The 21501-nt window shown below is 37.5% G+C and overlaps 1 protein-coding gene across 3 annotated transcripts in view; it reads right to left on the bottom strand.

Moving 5' to 3' along the window:
- The window catches only part of ksr2 (kinase suppressor of ras 2), a 131419-nt gene that overhangs the window by 11228 nt on the left and 98690 nt on the right, over nt 1–21501 (bottom strand). For all 3 annotated transcript variants that reach the window (XM_048188837.1, XM_048188836.1, XM_048188835.1), the window contains exons 13-18: nt 20714–20755; nt 19403–19469; nt 15015–15063; nt 14307–14674; nt 9712–9808; nt 8929–9062 (exon numbers count right to left, since the gene is read on the bottom strand). In XM_048188837.1, coding sequence (XP_048044794.1) covers nt 8929–9062; nt 9712–9808; nt 14307–14674; nt 15015–15063; nt 19403–19469; nt 20714–20755 — 757 coding nt within the window. The remainder of the gene's footprint in view (nt 1–8928; nt 9063–9711; nt 9809–14306; nt 14675–15014; nt 15064–19402; nt 19470–20713; nt 20756–21501) is intronic.

The following is a 21501-nucleotide window of genomic DNA, read 5'->3' on the forward strand; positions in this document are numbered from 1 at the left end:
AGATCGCTTGTCAATCAAACTCCCGGCAAAGGGTCAATTAGTGTATTCCGTCTCATTTTGCCAGCACAGGTCACACACACATATATACACACACTGCCTGACCAGAAAAAAAAAGTCGCTGTTTGGATTTCAATAGGCAAATACTTCAGATTCTATGACTGGATCATTACTGCTGTGATTATTATGTTTCTAGCATGGTATATGTTTGTGTGTAGCTTTTCATTACTTAAACAACCATTTAGGAAGACATATCATGGCCATATTCCAGGATGACAAAGCCAAGATTCATCAGGCTCAAATTGTGAAAGAATTTTGTGATGTTATTTCCATAAAGAGATGTATCAATTTTTGTTCAAGATCTTGTATTGACAATGCAAGAGGTGAGCACTCTGTAAAGTCTCCTCCAGCACATCCCAAAGACTTTCAATGAATTTAAGGTCTGGATTCAGAGGTGCCATATCATGTGTGAAAATGATTCTTCATGCTCCATCCCAATCATTCTGGAATATGGCCATGATGTGTCTTCCTGCATGGTTGTTTAAAGGTGCCGTAGAACGTCTTTTCAAAAGATGTAATATAAGTCTAAGGTGTCCCCTGAATGTGTCTGTGAAGCTTCAGCTCAAAATACCCCATAGATTTTTTTAATTATTTTTTTTAACTGCCTATTTTGGGGCATCATTAACTATGCACCGATTCAGGCTGCTGCCCCTTTAAATCTCTCGCTCCCTGCCCTCCTGGATCATGTCAGTTATTATCGCTCAATATGCCATTTTTTGCTATTGTCCTTGCTTGCTTACCTAGTCTGATGATTCAGCTGTGCACAGATCCAGACGTTAATACTGGCTGCCCTTGTGTAATGCCTTGAACATGGGCTGGCATATGCAAATATTGGGGGCGTACATATTAATGATCCCAACTGTTACCTAACAGTCTGTGTTATGTTGAGATTCGCCTGTTTTCCGGAGGTCTTTTAAACAAATGAGATTTATATAAGAAGGAGGAAGCAATGGAGTTTGAAACTCAACGTATGTCTTTTCCATGTACTGAACTCTTGTTATTCAACTATGCCGAGGTAAATTCAATTTTTGATTCCAGGGCACCTTTAAAAAATGAAAAGCTACACACTTTATCAAAAGTTAGAAGAACTGTTCCCAAACATCTACCATGCTAGAAACATAATAATCACAGCAGTAATAATCCAGTCATAGACTCTTAAGTGTTTGCCTATTTAAATTCAAACCAGCCATGTTTTTATATGCAACAAAGGCGCACGACCTCTTAGGTCTTCCATTGCATTAAAACAGCTATTGTCTCAAATCTGAGCAGCCCCCATCACACTGCCCAGAGTAAATTTCCATTGACTTCATCTCTCAAAAATAAAGAAACCTTGACATTTTATGATGCTTCAGTATGAGTGCGTCCACAGCCTCACTAGCCTCTTGTACCTGTGAAACGTTGCCTTACAGGGATGTGGTATTTCAAACAGCAGCAAATCCCAGAATAATCAGATCTTATTACAGTCAGACCCTGAGTCATAATACATAACTAATGTAAAATCATGTTATTAAGAGCCAGACTTGTGCTTTACAGATAAACAATTCATAATTATGCTAGAGCCTGCACGTCTCTGATGGCCGCTCTCAAATACTATCCATTCGATCTAATAACTCCTGATAATAATTCACATGGCTGCGGAGGTGTAGAAGTGGGCTGATCAGAACGGCAACAGTGAGCCGATCCAAGAGACTTGATCAACAATGGCTGCAATGTAAACCTGTCGCTGTGGAGACGTCGTCTTTTTCCCGGTAATTACTGCCAACGTACGTAAACACACTTGTGCGAAATCTGCCTGATAATCAGATGAACCGATGGGTCCGAGTGTTTGTAATATCGCTCCATTGGGGATGTTGATTTACTGCTTGTAATGCCAATGAAAACATTTTCAAAGAGGCGAGACTCGCAAACACAAATGGGACGAGTGCCAAAACAACATCAACATCATCACGGTCATCAGTGGTGGCAAACGCTTCATGTTGCCCCAGATAATTTACTCTCATTTTCAGTGCTTTCAAAGCCAAAGACTTCATTAAACATCTTGATACACCAATAAACATATAAAATCAAAACAAAGAAGTAGAATTTATTAATTAAAATTGTGTATCAGGACTGTTGATTAGTAACTGAATATTTTAAGATATTGCTGAATCTCACTAAACCTGTCAAGAACATGTTCAGGACATATTTAATCTCAAATGAAAGAAATTATTCTTTTTTTTTTTTTTAGTCTTATTGAGCTTTTTTGCATTGTGGCATTATTATTACATGACATCTTATCAAATTCATCATATTTCACTCATTGTCATTACTGTTAATACTGGAAAAAGTTGTTATTATTATACATGTAAAAATTTTTAAAATTATTTAAATGGTAAAATGTGTATAAATCATAGCAGTATTAAATTAAATTAATCATGGCATTACATCATGGCAGTACTAAAAATGAAAATTAACATGACATCACATTTCCCTCATTCTCATTACTGTAAAAAAGTTATTATTATAAATGTAAAATCTTTAAAATTATAGAATTATTTAAATGGAAGAGTGTGTTGTCATGACAGTATTATTAAATTAAGTTAAATGTGCTTGAATGTCTTGAAAATAACGTCAATGCAAGAACATCTTAAAGTGCCCCTATTATGCCTTTTTAAGGTTCCTAATATAGTTTTGGGATTCTCCTACAACAGGTTTGCATGCATGCAAGGTCAAAAAGCACGTTAGTTTTCTCATAATATACATTTAATTTCACCTCAGTTCTCAATGATTTGTAAGCGATTCGTTAGAAGCAGTTCAAAGAATCAGTCTCTCTAAACCCCTCCTTTCCATGAGCTTACACTGCTCTGATTGGTCAAATGGCCCAATCCTTTGTGATTAGCCTACTACACGCACTGCAGTGAATGACAGCTATCAATTCGCAAGACATTGTATACAATGTATGGACAGAAAAGACAGCAGTGATTTTACCGTATCAATTTGAGCCCGAATCCGACGATGAAACGTCTGAAGTAGTCGATCAACTAGAAACTGATTCACATTTACGACTGGAGTAGGACGGTTCTATATGGTAAGTGTCACCTTAGTTTGTGTTATTTATAAGACGTAGGTGTAGGTGCACCTGAGGGAACTGGATCAGAATGCCAAGCGAAGCTGGAAACCTCTTACATAAGATAAACATTTAGGCCAGATGTGAACACAGACTTTTTTCATCATAACTATTAACAAAGTAAAAAATGGCTATATCATTGTTTGACATTTGCTGTTTATAGCGCAGACTAGCATCTTAACATCCTATTACAATACAGATAGAGCTCCACTCTACTGTAATAATAAAAACGCAGAGGAAAAAAACAGTTTGTTTCACAGTGATGTAAGCGAACCGGGCCTACAGATATGTTGTAAACTCCCACGTTAGCCGAGCACAAATGTGAATAGTTGATAATGCGTTACACTTTGTAAACAAAAGTCGTGCTCCATCCTTGATAAATACTCCAAGTAATAATTCAGACAAGCTGCATTAATCGACACATTTTTAGACAATATTGGACCTACATCTGAATAGCAGAACTACAGAAACGTGAGTTAGCCGGTTAGCAGGAGACATACAGACTAGGGTGTACGTTACACAACATAACATACAAAACTATGAATTTTGGATGATCGCTAGAAAATATAAAGATCAATTATTAATCATACTTACGAGCTGAGATTCAGAGGAGCAAGCTGGTCCAAATAAACTGGACATTGATCCATATTTTAAGATCAAGCATTTTGTGAATCCTGCGTTAAACTCCCCAAGGTTTGAGAAGCAGTGGTCAGTAAAATGATGGGAACACAATAAAAGATTGTATTGCTGTAATATTGTAAAAAAAAAAAAAAAAAAAGAAAAGAATTTTCCCTGACGTCTGCGTGCGCAATAAGTGGGCAGACAATATGCTAATGTTTTGTTGTGACGTTACAACGAAACGGTTTGGGATTCCTTTTTTTTAAACGACTCATTTTATTGATTCAGAGTCTTTCTTTTGAGAGACAATAACTTTATATACGGTGCACTTTCAGATTTAAAACTTTGCAGGATGTTTTCATTCACTTAGAGCCGTTACACACTACATGAAAGGTAATTTTCAAAAATCCATAATAGGATTGTGTGGCGACCAGGGCGGGCCAGAGCCGTGAGGGAACGGCGCGAGGCCGGTGGCGCGAGAGTTAATGAGCTCCACCTGGGAGGCGCACCGGCCTTGAGTCTCTCACGGAGGAGCTCCGGAAGCATAAAAGGAGGAGCGACGTCAGTGAAGGAGGAGAGAGGACCAGGCCTGGACTTTATTTTATGTTTTATTATGTTTGTGTGGCTATCCTATTTTTTATGATTTTGCAGTGTAACCAGTCAAATTCAATGCACTGTAATATACTGTACAAGTGGACATGTCCTCTTATAACCCTTCCCTTTACCTGATGAAATGCATTCAAAACTGATGAATAATCAAGACATATGTCACAGATTTACAAAAATGAAACGTCTGCCACTGTGATTCAATGGCCTTGCCTGGAGGAAGGAATGTCTTCAAGTTCATTCAGCCTTAAAGAAGAGGATGTTTCCTCTTCATACAGTGCAAGAGAGCAACAAAACGCATACATCAGACACCCTTTTCATGGATTTTCCTGTTCAAAGGAGTGTGGCGGAGAAAGGATTCTTTTAAGTCTTTGTCTCTTGAAGGACAATCTGTAAGGTCCTATCTGTAAAGACTGTGTGGTACTCAATTAAGAAGGTGGTGGAGGTGATTAGTTCGAAGCCAAACAGCATGTAAAATGCAGACTCCCCCTCAGGTAGCTGTTATTCAGTACTGATCTGAGAAAAATATTGTGCTTTTTCCTTATGTTCTGTATTATGACACTCAATCATAAATCAATTTACGCCAAAATCCTCATCCGCATCACACACGCGGGTGGAATTGAAATAATTACTTGGAGAAAATGGCATTAAAACATAATTAAGTGAATATTTGTAACACTGAATATTGATTTGAAATTTAAATTGAAATGAATTGACCCTAAGGGAAGCTCTTGCTCAGTTGATAGACGGCAAAATATTGGTCATCATTGCTCATATCACTCATCCTCATGTGAACAGAAACGCTTCTAGCTATGCAAGCTCGATTTCACGCATTGTTGCTTTCTGAAATGTGTAACATTAAAGGGATAGTTCACACAAAAATGTCATTATTTTCTCACGCTCATGTTGTTCCAAACCAGTATGACTTACTTTCTTCAGTGAAACATAAAAGACATTTTTATTAGTCTTTTTTGTCCATACAATGGAAGTCATTGGGGTCCAATGTTGTTTTTGGACCCAAATGTTCTTCAAAATACCTTCTTGTGTGTATTGCAGATAAAATACTTGTTACTGTAAAAAAAAAAAAAGTTGTACAGGTTTGGAACAACATGAGGGTTTTTTAGTGAACTACAGTATTTAAAGAAGCCATATTATGCCTTTTTACAAAGTCTTGATTTTGTTTTTTAGTCATCTAGAATAGGTTTTCATGCTAGAATTTTCAAAAAACACCTTATTTTTCATATATTATCCTTCTAACCTTGATTGGTCAGCTGGACTGTGTGTTGTGATTGGTTACCGCTATAAGGGTGTGTTCACACTTGTAGTTTGGTTCGCTTGATTTATCCTGGTCCGACACCAAACCTAAAGATACCAAACCTAAAGTCATAGGGAAACGTTCACAACCAGATTGGTCAGCTTTTATGATGTATATTTGGTGACAGAACTTATTGAACATCCAAAAAAATGCTGTGCACTGGGCTAAAAGCACTCGTTGTATGTGCGTAGCCTACATATGATGGTATTTTGACCAGCTGGGAGTTTAAAATGCGTAAAGGAGTCAAAACAGTGGCAGGAATCCCTCCGTCACAAACATCTGCTGCGAGGAAATGTGGTTCTGATGTCTGTACTGAACTGTGACGGGCAACATCATGAAAAAACAGGTATGCTTGAGCATTCTGACCTTTTTAGGGTCACATCTTGTGACATCATGTCCTGTTTTTGGTTTGTTTACATGTTTTTGGTACATTGCATTCATATTTCATTCGAACTACACCAGAGTTCGTTTGGAAGCGAACCAAGACCCACTTGTTTGGTGTGCACCAGGGTTTGGATGATAGCATTCACACTTATTCAAATGAACCGCACTAACAGAGCAATCGCACCAGGGTTCGTTTTAATCGATCCAAACCTAATAAGTATGAACACACCCTTAATCAAATGAACCATATCAGAGCAATTGCACCAAGGTCCCTTTTAATCGAACCAAACCTAATAAGTGTGAACACACCCTTATTTAAATGAACTGCACTAACAGAGCAATGGCACCAGGGTTCGTTTTAATCGAACCAAACCTAATAAGTGTGAACACACCCTTAATCAAATGAACCATATCAGAGCAATTGCACCAAGGTTCCTTTTAATCGAACCAAACCTAATAAGTGTGAACACACCCTTATTCAAATGAACTGTATTATCAGAGCAATTGCACCACGGTTAGTTTTAATCGAACCAAACCTAATAAGTGTGAACACACCCTTATTCAAATGAACCGCACTAACAGAGCAATCACACCAGGGTTTGGATGATAGTGTTCACACTTATTCAAATGAACTGCACTAGGGTTAGTTTTAATGGAACCAAACATGCAAAGTGTGAACACACCCTAAGTGTGTTTTGGAAATGTCACGCCCTTTACCATAACCGCGAGTTTCAACACACTTACTTACTTTTTGCACATGCTATGTGTTGGCCAGGCATTCATGTCTTTCATGCAATTAGGTAAAGTATGTTTCTAGCTTTATACTTTGTCAAGCTTAAAAAAGGACAAAAAACAGCACCATAAAAAGAGTCCATATGACTTGTGCACTATATGTGAACTTCTTTCTATTTAGACATGGATATCTGGTTGATATTCATATTCATATTTTTGCAGTGAACTGAAAATACATTGCAAGAGGGAGTTTCCGTGATAGAAGTTATTGAAGTCCTGTCAAATGCTGGTGTGTCGATAACATCTGCGGCTACTTCAACTCACTGAAGCATACATTTATGAAGAACCAAGAGAACACTGAAGGTCAAACTGGATTTAGCTCTGTGGCCCACACTCTAATAATTACAGGCTTTGGTTTTTAATAAGCAGTTCTGAAAGTCATTACGGAATTTAAGGACATTATTAATGGCCTGCCACACGTATAGTGCGATGGGTTGTACATTTGTCACTCTTCTACAGACGACATAGAGATTACGATCAGAGCTTAGGCGACTACTCTCGATTTCAGCTAGTGAAAAGCCTATCTAGACAGCATTTTATAGCATCACAGGTGCACTCATGAAGTAAAGGCTGTTAAAGGATTAGTTCACTCCAGAATTAAAATTTCACCCTCATGTCATCCAAGATGTTTATGTCTTTCTTTCGTCAGTCGAAAAGAAATTGAGGTTTTTGAGGAGAACATTCCAGGGTTTTTCTCCATATAGTGGGCTTCACTGGAGTTCACCGGGTTGAAGATCCAAATTGCTGTTTCAGTGCAGCTTCAAAGGGCTTTACACGATCCCAGACGAGGAATAAGGGTCATGTTGGAATCATGTTGGAAAGGTCACATCACATAGGTGGAAGTACAGCGGTAGGGCGAACAACTCTCATTTTCTCCTCCAACTTCAAAATCGCCCGACATCGTTGTTTTACCTTTTTTTTGTAAAGGCTGCTTGACTTAGTCTTTGCGCATTCGCTTTGTAAACACTGGATCAGTACTTCCGCCTATGTCACGTGTGACCTTTCCAACGCGATTACGTAATGTGTGGCGCATTGCAGAGCAGTGCAAGATGAGCATTTGTGGTTAAAAAGTATATCATTTTTATTTTTTAGTAAATGACTGATCGTTTCACTAGACAAGACCTTATTCCTCAGCTGGGATCGTGTAAAGCCCTTTGAAGCTGCACTGAAACTGCAATTTGGACCTTCAACCCGTTGGTAGCCGATGAAGTCCACTACATGGAGAAAAATCCTGGAATGTTTTCTCAGAAAACTTTATTTCTTTTCAAGTGAAGAAACAAAAAAAAAAAGACATAAACATGGATGACATGGGGGTGAGTAAATTATCAGGAAATTTTAATTCTGAAGTGAACTAATCCTTTAAAAGGTACAGCAGGCAGAAACATCATGTTGCCTTCTTAGATACCTCATTTTGGCCAATATTTAAGGCAATATCATGTGTATCCTATGAGAACGAAGCAATTCCAGAATGCACAACAATAAGCTCAGTGAAAAAAAGAATGCAAGATGAAAATGTTTTTTCGATAACAAAAGTATTGATAACAAATTCACTGGCGGTCGGAATAAATAAGATGTTTTTGAAATGTCTCTTCTGCTCACCAAAGCTGAATTTATTTATTCAAAAATATATACTATAAAAACAGAAATATTGAGAAATTACACTTTAAAATAACTGTTTTCTATTTGATGAATACAAAGTTCAAAGGAACAGCAATTATTTGAAATAGAATTTATTTGTAACATTATAAATGTCTTTACTGTCACCTGAATCAATTTAATGCGTCCTTGTTGAATAAAAGTAATAATTTCTATTTTTTTTTTTAAAAGATCACACTGAAGACTGAAAATCCAGCTTTGCATCACAGGAATAAATTACATTTTAAAGTATATTCACATAGAAATTAGTTATTTTAAATTGTACTAACATTTCGCAAAATTATTGTTTTTACTGTATTTTTGATCAAACAAATGCAGCCTTGATGAGCATACGAGACTTCTTTCAAAACATTCAAAGTTTTAATTATGTGTGTTTGTTTGTAATTTTACGTACCTGCCTGCTTGTAGAACACCAGATATTGTGAACAGGCCAAAGTCAGTGATGACCACTTTCCCGTTGTCATAAAATACATTCTTGGATTTCATATCTTTGTGAAGGATCCCTTTGGCATGTAGGTAGCCCATGCCCTGGAAAAAATGGGTTAATGTAATTAGGGCTGCATGTTTTGGTAAAAAGCCTAATTGCAGTTTTTATAAATTGCAATTTTTTAAGGTGATTAAGAAAAAGGGGAAAAAAATCTCAGGTTTGCTGTGCTTGTTTGTAACGCTGCACAATTGGGCCAAAAATTATGTGATTCTGTATCAATATAAAAATTATTATTGTTATAATACTTATTATTTAATCAAAATATTAAACAAAATAAAAATATATATTACTACTGTAATATTTTACTGTGAAATAAAATAATTGATATTTAATAAAATAAAAATTATTATAGTTATTTTACAGTACAAATGTCTTTATTTTCTGCAGTGTTGGCACATATTCCCAAATGCACATTATAAGCAGAAAATAAAACTTAAAAAAAAAAAATGAATCATGAGTTGCTTGCTTGTACCAGAACACAGTGCTATAAGCCATATTGTGATTTTGTTTTTATTCTGATTAATCGTCCAGCCCTAAACGTATTCATATAATGTATAAAGGAACAGTACATGTTCAGGTAGATATGAAAGCTTCCCGACACTATCATGTTTTTCAAAATGACTGCTGAATCAATTTTAGCTGACATTTAGCAAACAGTCTTCACACTGACTTTACATCAGTTACTCTTACCTTCACCATCTCTTGTGCGATTTGTCTAGTCTTGTTCACGTCGAGAACGACTTTTGCATCTCGTACCACTGAGTAGAGGGTCCTGCCCTTACACAAGCTACAACAGAGAAAAACAACAAAAAACACATATTAGACATCAGCAGTGAACATAACATCAAAATATGTTCATTTCATGTAGCCTGGAAAGCTACTTGAGCAGATTGCAGGTTTTCAAAATGATCTTTGCAGAAATAAAGAACAAAAGCATTACAGGGTCGTGTAGATCCAATGTAAAACGACACTCAAATATATATGAATCTAAATATGCATTTGACTATTTTCACAATTTATGTGCAAAAATGCAAAAAAATAAATAAATAAAAATCAATGAAACTGAAACTAGAAGCTCTAAAATGAAAGACAATTAAAATTAAATTAAATATCATCAGATTGATTATTGATGTCCATGAGAGTACTAAAATGTATGGGTCATAGTTATGTCTGTCTGTCTATCTATCTTCAAAACTACTTCAAGCTTCAAACTATTTCAAACATTCTCAACTTTCTTTAGTGTTTAATGTTACTGTTTGAGAATGAAAAATGTCTGTAGAGTTACAAAACACAAAGTCAATCCAAAGGGAGTTATTCTCTATATCAGTAAGCACTGTTTCTGAACTCCCTGAAAGGCCTCGATTGAAGTCTTGAGTTTTCTTCTGGGAATGTACGCATCACATTATTCCTCATTTAAATAATTCCCACCCAAGGCATATGCAAAATAAAGGGACGAGGCCTAGTTCAGTTGCGTTAGTAGTGTTTTGAAATTTGTGGTTACGTTAAGGGTTGTGGCATATCCGAAACTTGCTCGAAGCAGATCATTCACAACACACTGGTCCAGCTGACCAATCAGAGAACACTGTGATTTTCAGAAGTAGAGGCTTCATACAGGAACTAAATCAATCGTTACAGACAGACTGGGAAGAGAGGTGCTGCAACAATGTAAAATATGGGGGAAATAATAGGCTTGTTTGACTTGATGCACAGACCGATTGGCGGCTGACTTGAAGCAGTGTATGTCGGTAAGAAATTTTGTCCGACGCCATCTGACTGTGACGTATGGCATCAAAGTACCGCAAGAGCGATTGGAGAGCAGTCGGATGAGTCAGCCAGCGCAGTTTCTCAAGAACGGCTGCACGAGCTCTGATGACGACACAGCTGTTTCACGATTGGCCGGATTCACCGCATGATTACGATCACGTACAATACACAGGCAATCAATCCAATCGACAGAGTTAAGGGCAGAGGCAGAAAGGAGAAAGAGACATTTTTTGAGACTTTTTTCAAAAGTTTAGGGACAAATCTAGCAACTTCTTGGACAAACCTTATCTGGATTCTTTTTTTGCCCACTGACCATATTTATATAGATCAATGAATTTGCCATTATGATGTCATCTAGTGACATTTAGCTACCAGTTTTAGCTACTTTCAAATGAAAGCAGTTGGCAACAGTGAAGAGAAATCTAGGGGAACAGGTAGAGAATCCAAAAAAACAAGAGACATGAAACCAGGGCAAATGCTCAGAAATGCAGTACAGACACATACAAGACTTCGCAATGACTGAATGAACAGACAGTGTTTAAATAGGCAGGGTGAGACACAGGTGGATGTAATCAGGCATAATGAGTCCAGGCAATGGGTTGTGGGAAATGTAGTCCATGGTGAGATAACCAAGATGGAAAGAGTGCCCTCTTTCTCTTTTGGCCAAAAACCGAAAATGCCATTTTCGGCCAGTATTTTTCGGCAGACAAAATTTTGGTTCATCCCTATAAATTATGAATGTTATTTAGCTTGTTGATGAAGAATAGCAATAAAGCTTACCAAAAATACAACTCACTTAGAGGGTCAATGAAAGCAGTAGGCAAAAGCAATAGTCAAAATACAATATTATGTATTTTATCCATTTCTATTCTTGTGCTGCCACCAAGAAAAATGGGAAATGAAGTTAGGGTCATTTGACAAGTCTCCTGGAGCAACCTGTGGTTAAACACTTTGCTCTAGGTCAGTGATCGAACTTCATGGATCACCACTTGCAGAGTTTGAACCGACAATCCACATTATCATATGACATGTGTTAGCACAGGAATGATATGCTGTTCTGTATTTACAAGCAGATTTAAGTGCTGTCACTAATGATGCTGAGTGAGCCGTGAACTTCACCTCGGCAGGAAGGAGCAGAAAGACACCCCTCTAACTCCCTGACACCTGAGCTCCTACTGTGCCACCTCACAAAGACGTGTGCGTCTTTCCCCGGGCTGCCCTCTTCCTCCCTTTATACATATTCATAAAGGCATCAGGGTACGACGCTCATTTATAGCATCACTCTGGCCTTTTGGCCTTCTGCAGTGTGGGACCATTCAAATACGTGATGCACAAATGCAAATGCTGAACTCTGTATGTACGCCGTCACTAAAGAAAAGTCCCGTGTGCATCACATTTCAGCTGTTAACACTAATAATGTCAAGACAGACTATTCCAAATAATGACAGGCTCTGACATTCCGGGGCAATTATGTTCTATACGCTGCATTTGTGAGCGAAAGCCAAACTTTTATTCCACACTGCAGGGGTGATATGGAAAGCAATCAAAGTATAATCACTCATGACAATGCTGAGACAAACAATCAATATTTATGTCAATGTTTATTTTTAAGAAAGAGCCCATTTATAGCAATTATTTCTCAATTTGTTTGTTTGAGCCTGCTTTGCTATGATTAAGAACTATGAATAAAATCATTATAACTTTTGTCTGTGTTAATAGTAAAACACAAAATCATGCACTAAAATTAGTTAGGATTAGACATTAATAAATGTCTACCAGTGTTTGGCCAAATGAAAACTATTTGTCAGTAAGGTAAGAAAAATAAACTGAATTGATTCTTGTTTAGCAATTTTGACTGGAAATTAACTCACAAATACTGAAAAAGTCAGATCTACATTTAAATATTGGCTAATATATTATTATTCATTGTTTATTGTTTTGTGTGTGTACACACACACTCACAGGCTACTTTATTAGGTACACCTGTTCAACTGCTCATTAACACAAATATCTAATCAGCCAATCACATGGCAGCAACTTGGTGCATTTATGCTGCGTTCACGCCACCTCGTATTTACCGGAATCTTGAAATGACAACACGTGACATTATATTCGGAGCTGTTTACATCCTTTTGGTCCTTGGACTGGGAATTATGCGTTTCTATGGCACCACTATCAACGCCTAAATGAATCTACAGCGGTCAGGTGGTACATGTGGGAGCTTTCAGAAAACTCCCAGCTTACAAGCTGTAATTACGAGCTCTACGAGGACATGAATGCTTTTTACAAGCTAGAATCTTGAAACTACAGGAATTACAAGGCCGCGTGAACGCACCTTAAGGCATGAAGACTAGGGGCGGGCGAGAAATTTGTCAACCGGTCTCTATCGCGGTTATGCTTACGTGATGTTGCCATGCTGCGCCGTCACAAAAGCTTATCGTTTAAAACAAGTGATTTCAAGCCGTCCAATAAGCAGCGAAAGGAAACTCATTTCGGTATATGTGTGCACTGTCTGAGAGACGCACGCACATGAAGCCGCTCAGAGCGCGGGAGTTCTTTTTGCCGCCTTATTGCACTTGAACGGTCAAATAGACACACTTATGTGTCAAAATGCCCATCTTTGCTTGTATCCTCGCAAACACAATAATTTTTGTCTTAAGTGAATGTAAACAGTTGAGAAAAAAGTGCATGTGCATCAGTAAATATTGCATTCGGTCTTAAAGTGACAGCAGCCAAATATACCTGCTGATGTTTGTGTCATTAATATTAATCAAACAACAAAAGACAAAAGGAAAATCAATCACTGCTCCTGACTGAATCGCTTTTGTAACTTTAATAAGAAAAAAATATATATTTAAGTCTTATTTAGTGCGTGAAATTTTTCAGATAGGTCTATTTGATTTGTGTCTTTGCTCTATTGAAGTTTTGTCCTAATGCTCGTAATTAATTTCTTTGTTATTTTATCACTGACTGTTTACTTGTCTTCAGTAAGTTTGAGGTTTTTTTTTTATTTAGACTAGTATTAGTTTTTCATGATATTGAAATTGGTGATGAGAATTACTGAATTTCAATCATATCAAAAATGTTGCTAACACTTTAATTATAGAAAGAGAAAATTGAAATCCTCTGTTGAAATCTTTTAATGGCTGTGGCCATGCAGCTCAGCATCTGCTTCCAGACAAACAAACAGGAAGCACCAATTTGTGTGGTAGGAGGAAGGAAATAATATTTGCCATCTCCTGTTCAGACAGGTTGCTAAAGTACCACTTGTTTTTCATAGCATCTCCATATTTATACTGACATGCCTTCTGAGAATCTTCAGAAAAATTCAGCCACTTATATTTACATTTGTGGTCAATGACATGTCCTTTCAAATTAGGCTGAAAGCAGCTACTAATGCAAGCTATGAGGTCATGCTGATTAGAGAAGTTCAGGAAAAGTGAGTCAACTTCCCACTAAGATATAGTCGGGCACTGGAAATTTTGAGCTGTGATCACTCATCAAATTCTGTTCACGCCTACCTGGTGATGATGGCCAGATGAGGGGGTCTCATACATGCTCCCATGAACAGGACCACGTTTTCATGCCGCGTGTTCCTGTACGCCATCACCTCTCTTTTAAATGCTTTCAGCTGTTCTTCATTGTCTCTTTCAATGTCAATTAGTCGTATGGCCACTTCTCCATGCCAGCGTCCATGGTAGACCTGTCCAAACCGGCCTTTCCCTATCAGCTCTCCGATCTCCAGCTGCTCCATGGGAATGTCCCACTCCTGCAGGAAGATGCTGGTCTGGCTGGCCTTACGTGGGAAGTTTCGTGCGGACAAGAGGGAGAGATTCATCTCCTCGAACTCATCTGCTGAGCCCTCTGCCTCATCATTGCCTTCCTCGTTCTAAAAGATAGATAGAGCGATAAACAGAACAATAGAATGACAGACAGACACACAGATAGATAGATATACAGATAGAATCTTAAAACTCTTAAAAATAAAGGTTCTAAAAGGGGATTTTAAAAGATCAATATTTTTTCATACTGTGAAGAACATTCTAATAATCTAGACCCCAAAAAGACCCATTTTTCACTATAAAGAACCTTTTGTGCAATGGAAACGTTCCAAGCAAAAAGTCATGGAATCATCGATGCCGATAAAGAACCTTTATTTTTAAGAGTGTTTGTACTCAGGTTTTTACCACATGATAGTGCACATTTGCTATAGAAGCAGGATGACTCACATCAGATGTTGGCTCAACCTCAATTTGTAGCAAGGGACTCCCTTTGGGACTGTGTGAAGAGAAAACAGAAAATGTGTTTGCGCAGGGAGGGTCATTTACCTCAGCAGAACGAACCAATGTTTCATTTTCAAAGGCCTATAATCGAATTAAAATCCATTGTTTACTTTACGCCATCTGAAAGGATCACATAAAAAATTCTGCTTGCTCATCTTCGTATTTTTAGCTTCTACAAAAGTGGTTCATACAGGCTCTACAGCTTAGTGAGCTGCCTTCAGTTAGCATGCTAACTGTAACGTAACCTCACATATAGCTAAGATGACAATATAGTGGTGCGGGGATGACGTCAAAACCCAGAAGACTAATTTGCCACTGGTTCACTCAAGAGTTTCCTATGGGGTTTTTCAATTTATGATTAAAACAAGGTCTGTGGTAAATATGAGTTGACGATACTTGAATGTTTTGAAGCCAAATCGAAAATGCTAATGTTTAAGCTGTTATTTTTATTTATTATGTCCCTTTTCACAAGATGTAATATAAGTCTCTGGTGTCCCCAGAATGTGTTTGTGAAGTTTCAGCTCAAAATATCCAACAGATCATTTATTATAGCTCGTCAAATTTGCCCCTATTTGGGTGTGAGGAAAAACATGCCGTTTTTGTGTGTGTCCCTTTAAATGCAAATGAGCTGCTGCTCCTGGATGCTTTTCAAAAGAGGGCGGAGCTTTAACAGCTCGCGTTCGGTTGCTCAACAACAACAACAATGCTGGAAAATCTCAAGCGGCTAAAATGAGGATTGTCAATAACGGTGTTCAGCCTTACATCGTTCAAACCGGAGTCGACACTGATGGAGAGACTCAGGAAGAAGTTATAACTTTTAGAATGAAACTGGATGTTTCTGAATGGTTAGTGGATAAATGTATGTAGTTGCTGTGAAATTTGATTCAACTTATCAACTAGCATGTGCCGTCATGTTAATCTTTTGTGCAAATCCAGCGTTGAATTGACCCGCGTTTGTGAAGCAGTCCGGCGTAAAATGACAGCACTCTACTACAACAACTCTTCCTCTTCTCTAAAGCAGCCCAACATGGCCTAAATAGTGTTCTGTGCTCGTCAGTGCAGCCAATGACAGAACAGTTAGCATGCTTTGCTTGAACTTTTGCCATGGCGTTAGAACTGGTACACCGTTGTTGCTTGCGAAAACAAAATGGCGACACCGTGGGTGGAAACGTGCAGATTAAAGGTTGGTAATATTATAATAAGATCTCCTTCCTACGTCACTAGGGGAGTGAAATCTTTGCGGCTCGTTTTTTCACATGCTTGCAGAGAAAGGTTTACCAAAACAAAGTTACCGGGTTGTCCTCTTTCACGTTTTCTGGGTTGGTAGATGCACTGGGGACCCAATTATAGTACTTAAACATGGAAAAAGTCAGATTTTCATGATATGCCCCCTTAAAATTTTAATAAGTAAAACTAATAAGTAACCAGATAAGAACCTTTGGAGTGTGAGTGTGTGCAGTTTAATTGTAGAACAAACAATCAAGTACCATCAAGTTATGTTTACCACAGACCTTAATTTACTCTTAAAATCTTAAAGTCCCTGTAAAGTCAATTCTGAGAATTCTTTCAAAACACTTTATAAATGTTACAAATGTATTGCTGAAACACATTACAAAGACTGTGAATTGTGTAATGCTTAATTGTGAAGTTAGAGCGTTAAACAGTTTTTCACCAAGTCTCTGCTCAGGATTTTTTGGGCGGAGCTAAAACGGGGGTCTGATGACGCACTTGGAACCCCGAGCATAGCCCCGCCCCTAACACTATTTAACTGTCGATGACGCACTGAGCGTGGCGCCGCCTCAGCCCTTTTGCACATTTAGCTAGTAATGCCTTTGTCACGCAAATGCATATTACATGGTTGTTATAATATACAACATGCTCGGTCTCCTTATTTAAATTTCCTAAAACGATGATATTAAGGATTCTAAAGTGATTGTTCTACAACGGATAGTTTTACAAACTTTCATCAGACAGCTGGGATTCACAGATAATCTGCTGTTTTTGGTGAATGTGACTGAACAGACCTCGGCCGCCCTCCCGCCTCGGCCTTCCTACCGTCCCACCAATAACCGATGATATATGGGGCCGGACAGAGTCTCTCCCGTCCCGGACTTCATCCTCCCGTCTCGCGACACCATCATTTGTCGACTCGACAATAGTAGGCAGTTCGTGCCCACCAATGAGTGTAAGTTGCCAAGTTTGCTTATGTTATAATAATAAGTAGTCCACAGTAACTCTACTAAAATTTGCAACCCTCTAAATGATTCTTTTTATATGCATCAGTATGTTTGACTCATTAGACTCAAGTCAGTTGAGGCTGCAGCTCTAGCGAGTGGGTGTGGTTTCAGCGCCGACAGCGGACACGCCCCCCAGCGTTTGAGAGCAGAGAGCGCTGCCTATTTTTTCGAGATTTTGATAACTTATTTCATTTACTTGCAGATTTTTTTAATCATTCAAATTTGGCTGGGAGGTTAATAACACATTTTTCTGCGGTGTGACAAACTCAGAACACATACTTTAAAATGACTTTACAGGGACTTTAAAATAAAAAAATCTTGAGAGAACCAGTGGTGAATTTTGACTTCATCCCTGCACCACTCTATAATTACCATATACATAAATATCACAGACAAATACCAGGCAAAATAGTCTATTTTTAATCAAGACTAATGTATTTTCTATGAGCACTTTTTGTCAAAAAATAAAATACAATTCAGCCTGGACAGCTGACATAAGCCAAAAAAAAAAAAAAAAAGAAGCATCAAACCAAACCTCACGGGCTCACATCAAATAAGTACAATCAGTTTTAGGAAGCAAAGTATCATAGAAGGCAGCATGATGTTTTTGTGCCTGTTATAAAAAATGTATAAGGAAAAAAAAAAGAATTCCATGACCTTTGTAGCCAGTACAGCATATAATCATCAACTTCCTCTTACAAAAAGAAATTCAGTGTCTAAAATTGCATAAATCTCAAGGCCTTTTTCAGTCTGGATGACTTGGCTTGTACATATCCGTGGTAAGAAATGTGTTTGTTAATACGCCTTTGACCCTTGTTTGGGTTGAAGAATATGGGAGGACAGTGCCGGAAGATCTGTCAGGGCATTTATGCGTACATGTCTGTAAACAATTGCACTCTGACTCTACAGTTATGTCAAAGAACCCCATAATGCACATACTGCTGTGAAAGCACAACAGAAACTGAAATTTGTTTTTTGAAGTTATTGCATCTTGATTCATTCAATTAAAAAGGCCATTTTTCTTTATGGGTCTTTGAGTTTTCCAAAACATAGGCAGATATGGTTGACATCATCACTGTAGCGTGAACTCAAGCCCCACTCTTTGTTTGGCGAAAGTGTGTGTGTGACTTGTCTCCAGTCACATCAACTATTGCACCACAAATATTTTTGCTCTAATAATTCTGTAATCTAAAATGCTCATATCTGCCATAAATAGACACAAGCCGTGGCGTAACTGTCTGACATGTCTGTGGCCTTTCACTGGGCATCGCTCTAAATACACACAAAGTCAGTACAGGACAGAACATGACATTTCAGACACATTTGTATATTAATAAACAATGCTAAATGGTCTTGGCATGTCTTTATAAGTGACAAAAAATAATATTTCCACAGTTTATGGTATTTGACCTCAATCCAAAAGAGCCAGAGAGAGCAACATAACAATATATACAGTAATCTACATTTTATGCTGCTAATTTAGCAGCATCTTCAGAGAACACCGTAAAACGAGATGTAATTAGAGCCTTTTTTTTAGTTTGGCAGTAAACAAATCTTTAGTCCTAGCTCTGAAAACTAGATCAGAATCAATGCATAACCAAAATTTCCACAACAGCCTTAACAAAAGATAACGGTAACACTTTACAATAAGGTTTCATTTCTTAACATTACTTAACTACATTAGTTAACATAAACTTAATTATGTTCATTTATTAATCTCAGTTCATGTTCATTTCAACATTTACTAATACATTATTCAAATTAAAAGTTGTATCTGTTAATATTATTTAATGGACCTCAGCTAACATGAACTAACAATAAAAAATGTTAAGTTTTTTAACAAACGACTCCAATGCTGGATGACAAAATAACCTTATCAATTTCATACACTACATTGTTGAGTACATAGTGCACAGTATATATGTGGATAGTGTATAGTATGTCATTTATGACACAACTCTACTCTTGCCTTCTATGACCTCAGACTGATTTGGAACGCTCTGCATAGGCAGACTGATGTCATCATGTTTAAATGCATCCTAATATGTCAAATCAACATAAACTCACATACACATATAAACACACGCACACACTTACCCAGGCTCAGACAGAACAGGGTGTAAAATGACTTGAGGGGCCCTGGTGGGAACCTCAGGGGCCACATCTACAAAGAAAAAGAGTTAAAAGATAAGTCACAAGGCAGAGATGAGAGAGAAAATGACATAATTTGTAAGAGAGTGTATTTTTATAGACTAACAGAGAAATAAATTCATGCAGCAGTACTGCTGAGAGCAACATTTAACTCTCTGATTTACACTGCAACAATGTGTTTATTATACAAACATCTGAAGACTAACTACTGGTCAAATGTTTGGGGTGAGTAAGATTTATAATACATTTATTTAGCAAGAATGCATTAAATTGATCAAAAGTGGCAGTAAAGACATTTGCAATGTTTATATTTCAAATAAAAGCTGTTAATCAAGAATCCAAAAAAAAAATATATCACCATTTCCACAAAGATTTTAAGCAGCACATCTGTTTTTAACATTGATAATAATAATTGTTTCTTAAACAGCAAATCAGAATATTAGAATGATTTCTGAAGGATCATGTGACATTTAAGCCTGAGTAACGATGCTGAAAATTCAGATTTGTCGTAACAGGAATAAATTACATTTTAAAACGAATTAAAATAGGAAGCAGCTATTTTAAATAGTAATAATATTTCACAGTATTTTTACTGTATGTTTGATCAAATAAATGCATTAAAAGTTTAAAAACATTAAAAAACTCTTACCGACCCCAAACATTTGAACAGTATATGTACACACACCAGGCAACTGATTTTATACATAAAATAAAATAAACTCTCAACTTAAGCCACCATAGAATATCCAGTGATTTATTTATTTGATAAGTAAGCAATATATAAAACATTGATTTTGTCTAATGGACAAAACTGGCCATATGTTTCCTTCTTAAAGCTACAACTGTGACTGTGATCTCAGCAGCTAACATAGGTTACCTCTTCATTGGAATTAAACCAGCGAAATTGCCACAAGTAGCCTTTATTTCAAACTACCAGGCTACCAACAACATCATGGCTTTCCTCCCTCCATGCGTTCATCAAAAACATGCAGCGAGCTGAGTGCCTCCCACAGAATACAGGCACTTATCAGCCTTTATTTGTCAGCGAGGCGCAGGCGACCTCGCCTTTAAAAGAACCATCATTATAGAATACAGCATTGCTGGTTAAGAGACGACAAGAAGTGGAAAGAAAGACATAGGGAGAGGGTTTGTTGTGCCTCAAAGAAAAGATGGCATAAAAATGACATCAAAAAAGTTTGCCTCTGCATGTCGCACTGCATTATGGGTAGGGGTAATGACCAATTATGACACACTTACCAGGGAAGATGAACTGCTGCTTGTATTTGTAGAAATGAGATGCTGAGAGGAGCACAGGAGAGAAGCAGACAGAATTCAATAAAATTCAGCAAACCCCCCAGATGATTATTGGCGTGTGTTATTGCTCTGCAAAATTCACCACAGTTTATCACAAAGACAACATACAAATACTGACTTATAGGATACAGAAATGTCCAAAGTCTGAGTCCAGACTAAAAATCTGGGATTCAATCAGCACGTTTACATGCAATTATGCTTAATTAGCCAACAATGCACGTGGTCATGTAAATGTGTTAACCCGTTTTCTTTTATCGGACTAAGGTCATAAGTGAATCCTCCGCAACTGAATGCAAACTGGCATTTAGATATGCCTCCATTAAGGCTACGTTCACACTGCGAGCCTTAATGCTCAATTCTGATTTTTCCTCAGATCAAATTTTTTTATCAGTGTATTATCTTGTCCTTTTAACAGTTAAGGAGTTTTTCCCGTGACTGACAGCACTAGTCAAAGCATTTGACAGTTGTGTCTTGTTCCGTGTTCACAACAATTCAGTCTTTTAAATATAAAAGTCTTCCCTACTGACTGACACACTCATAAAGACAGTCTTTGCCGCCATCAAATGGCGTAATAATGCAACTTCTGTTGCTGTTCACGGTCAGGGACTATTTTTTCCGGCGGAAGGAAGGCTTTTAGTGAAAGTTTACTTCATGAAAGTTGCATTGATCCATATTTCTGGCTTTAATATTTGTTTTGTGTGGTAACTGTTCACATTGTTGTTTTAAATGTG

This window comes from Megalobrama amblycephala, linkage group LG4 (genome assembly GCF_018812025.1).
Source record: "Megalobrama amblycephala isolate DHTTF-2021 linkage group LG4, ASM1881202v1, whole genome shotgun sequence".
NCBI classification, from domain to species: Eukaryota; Metazoa; Chordata; class Actinopteri; order Cypriniformes; family Xenocyprididae; genus Megalobrama; species Megalobrama amblycephala.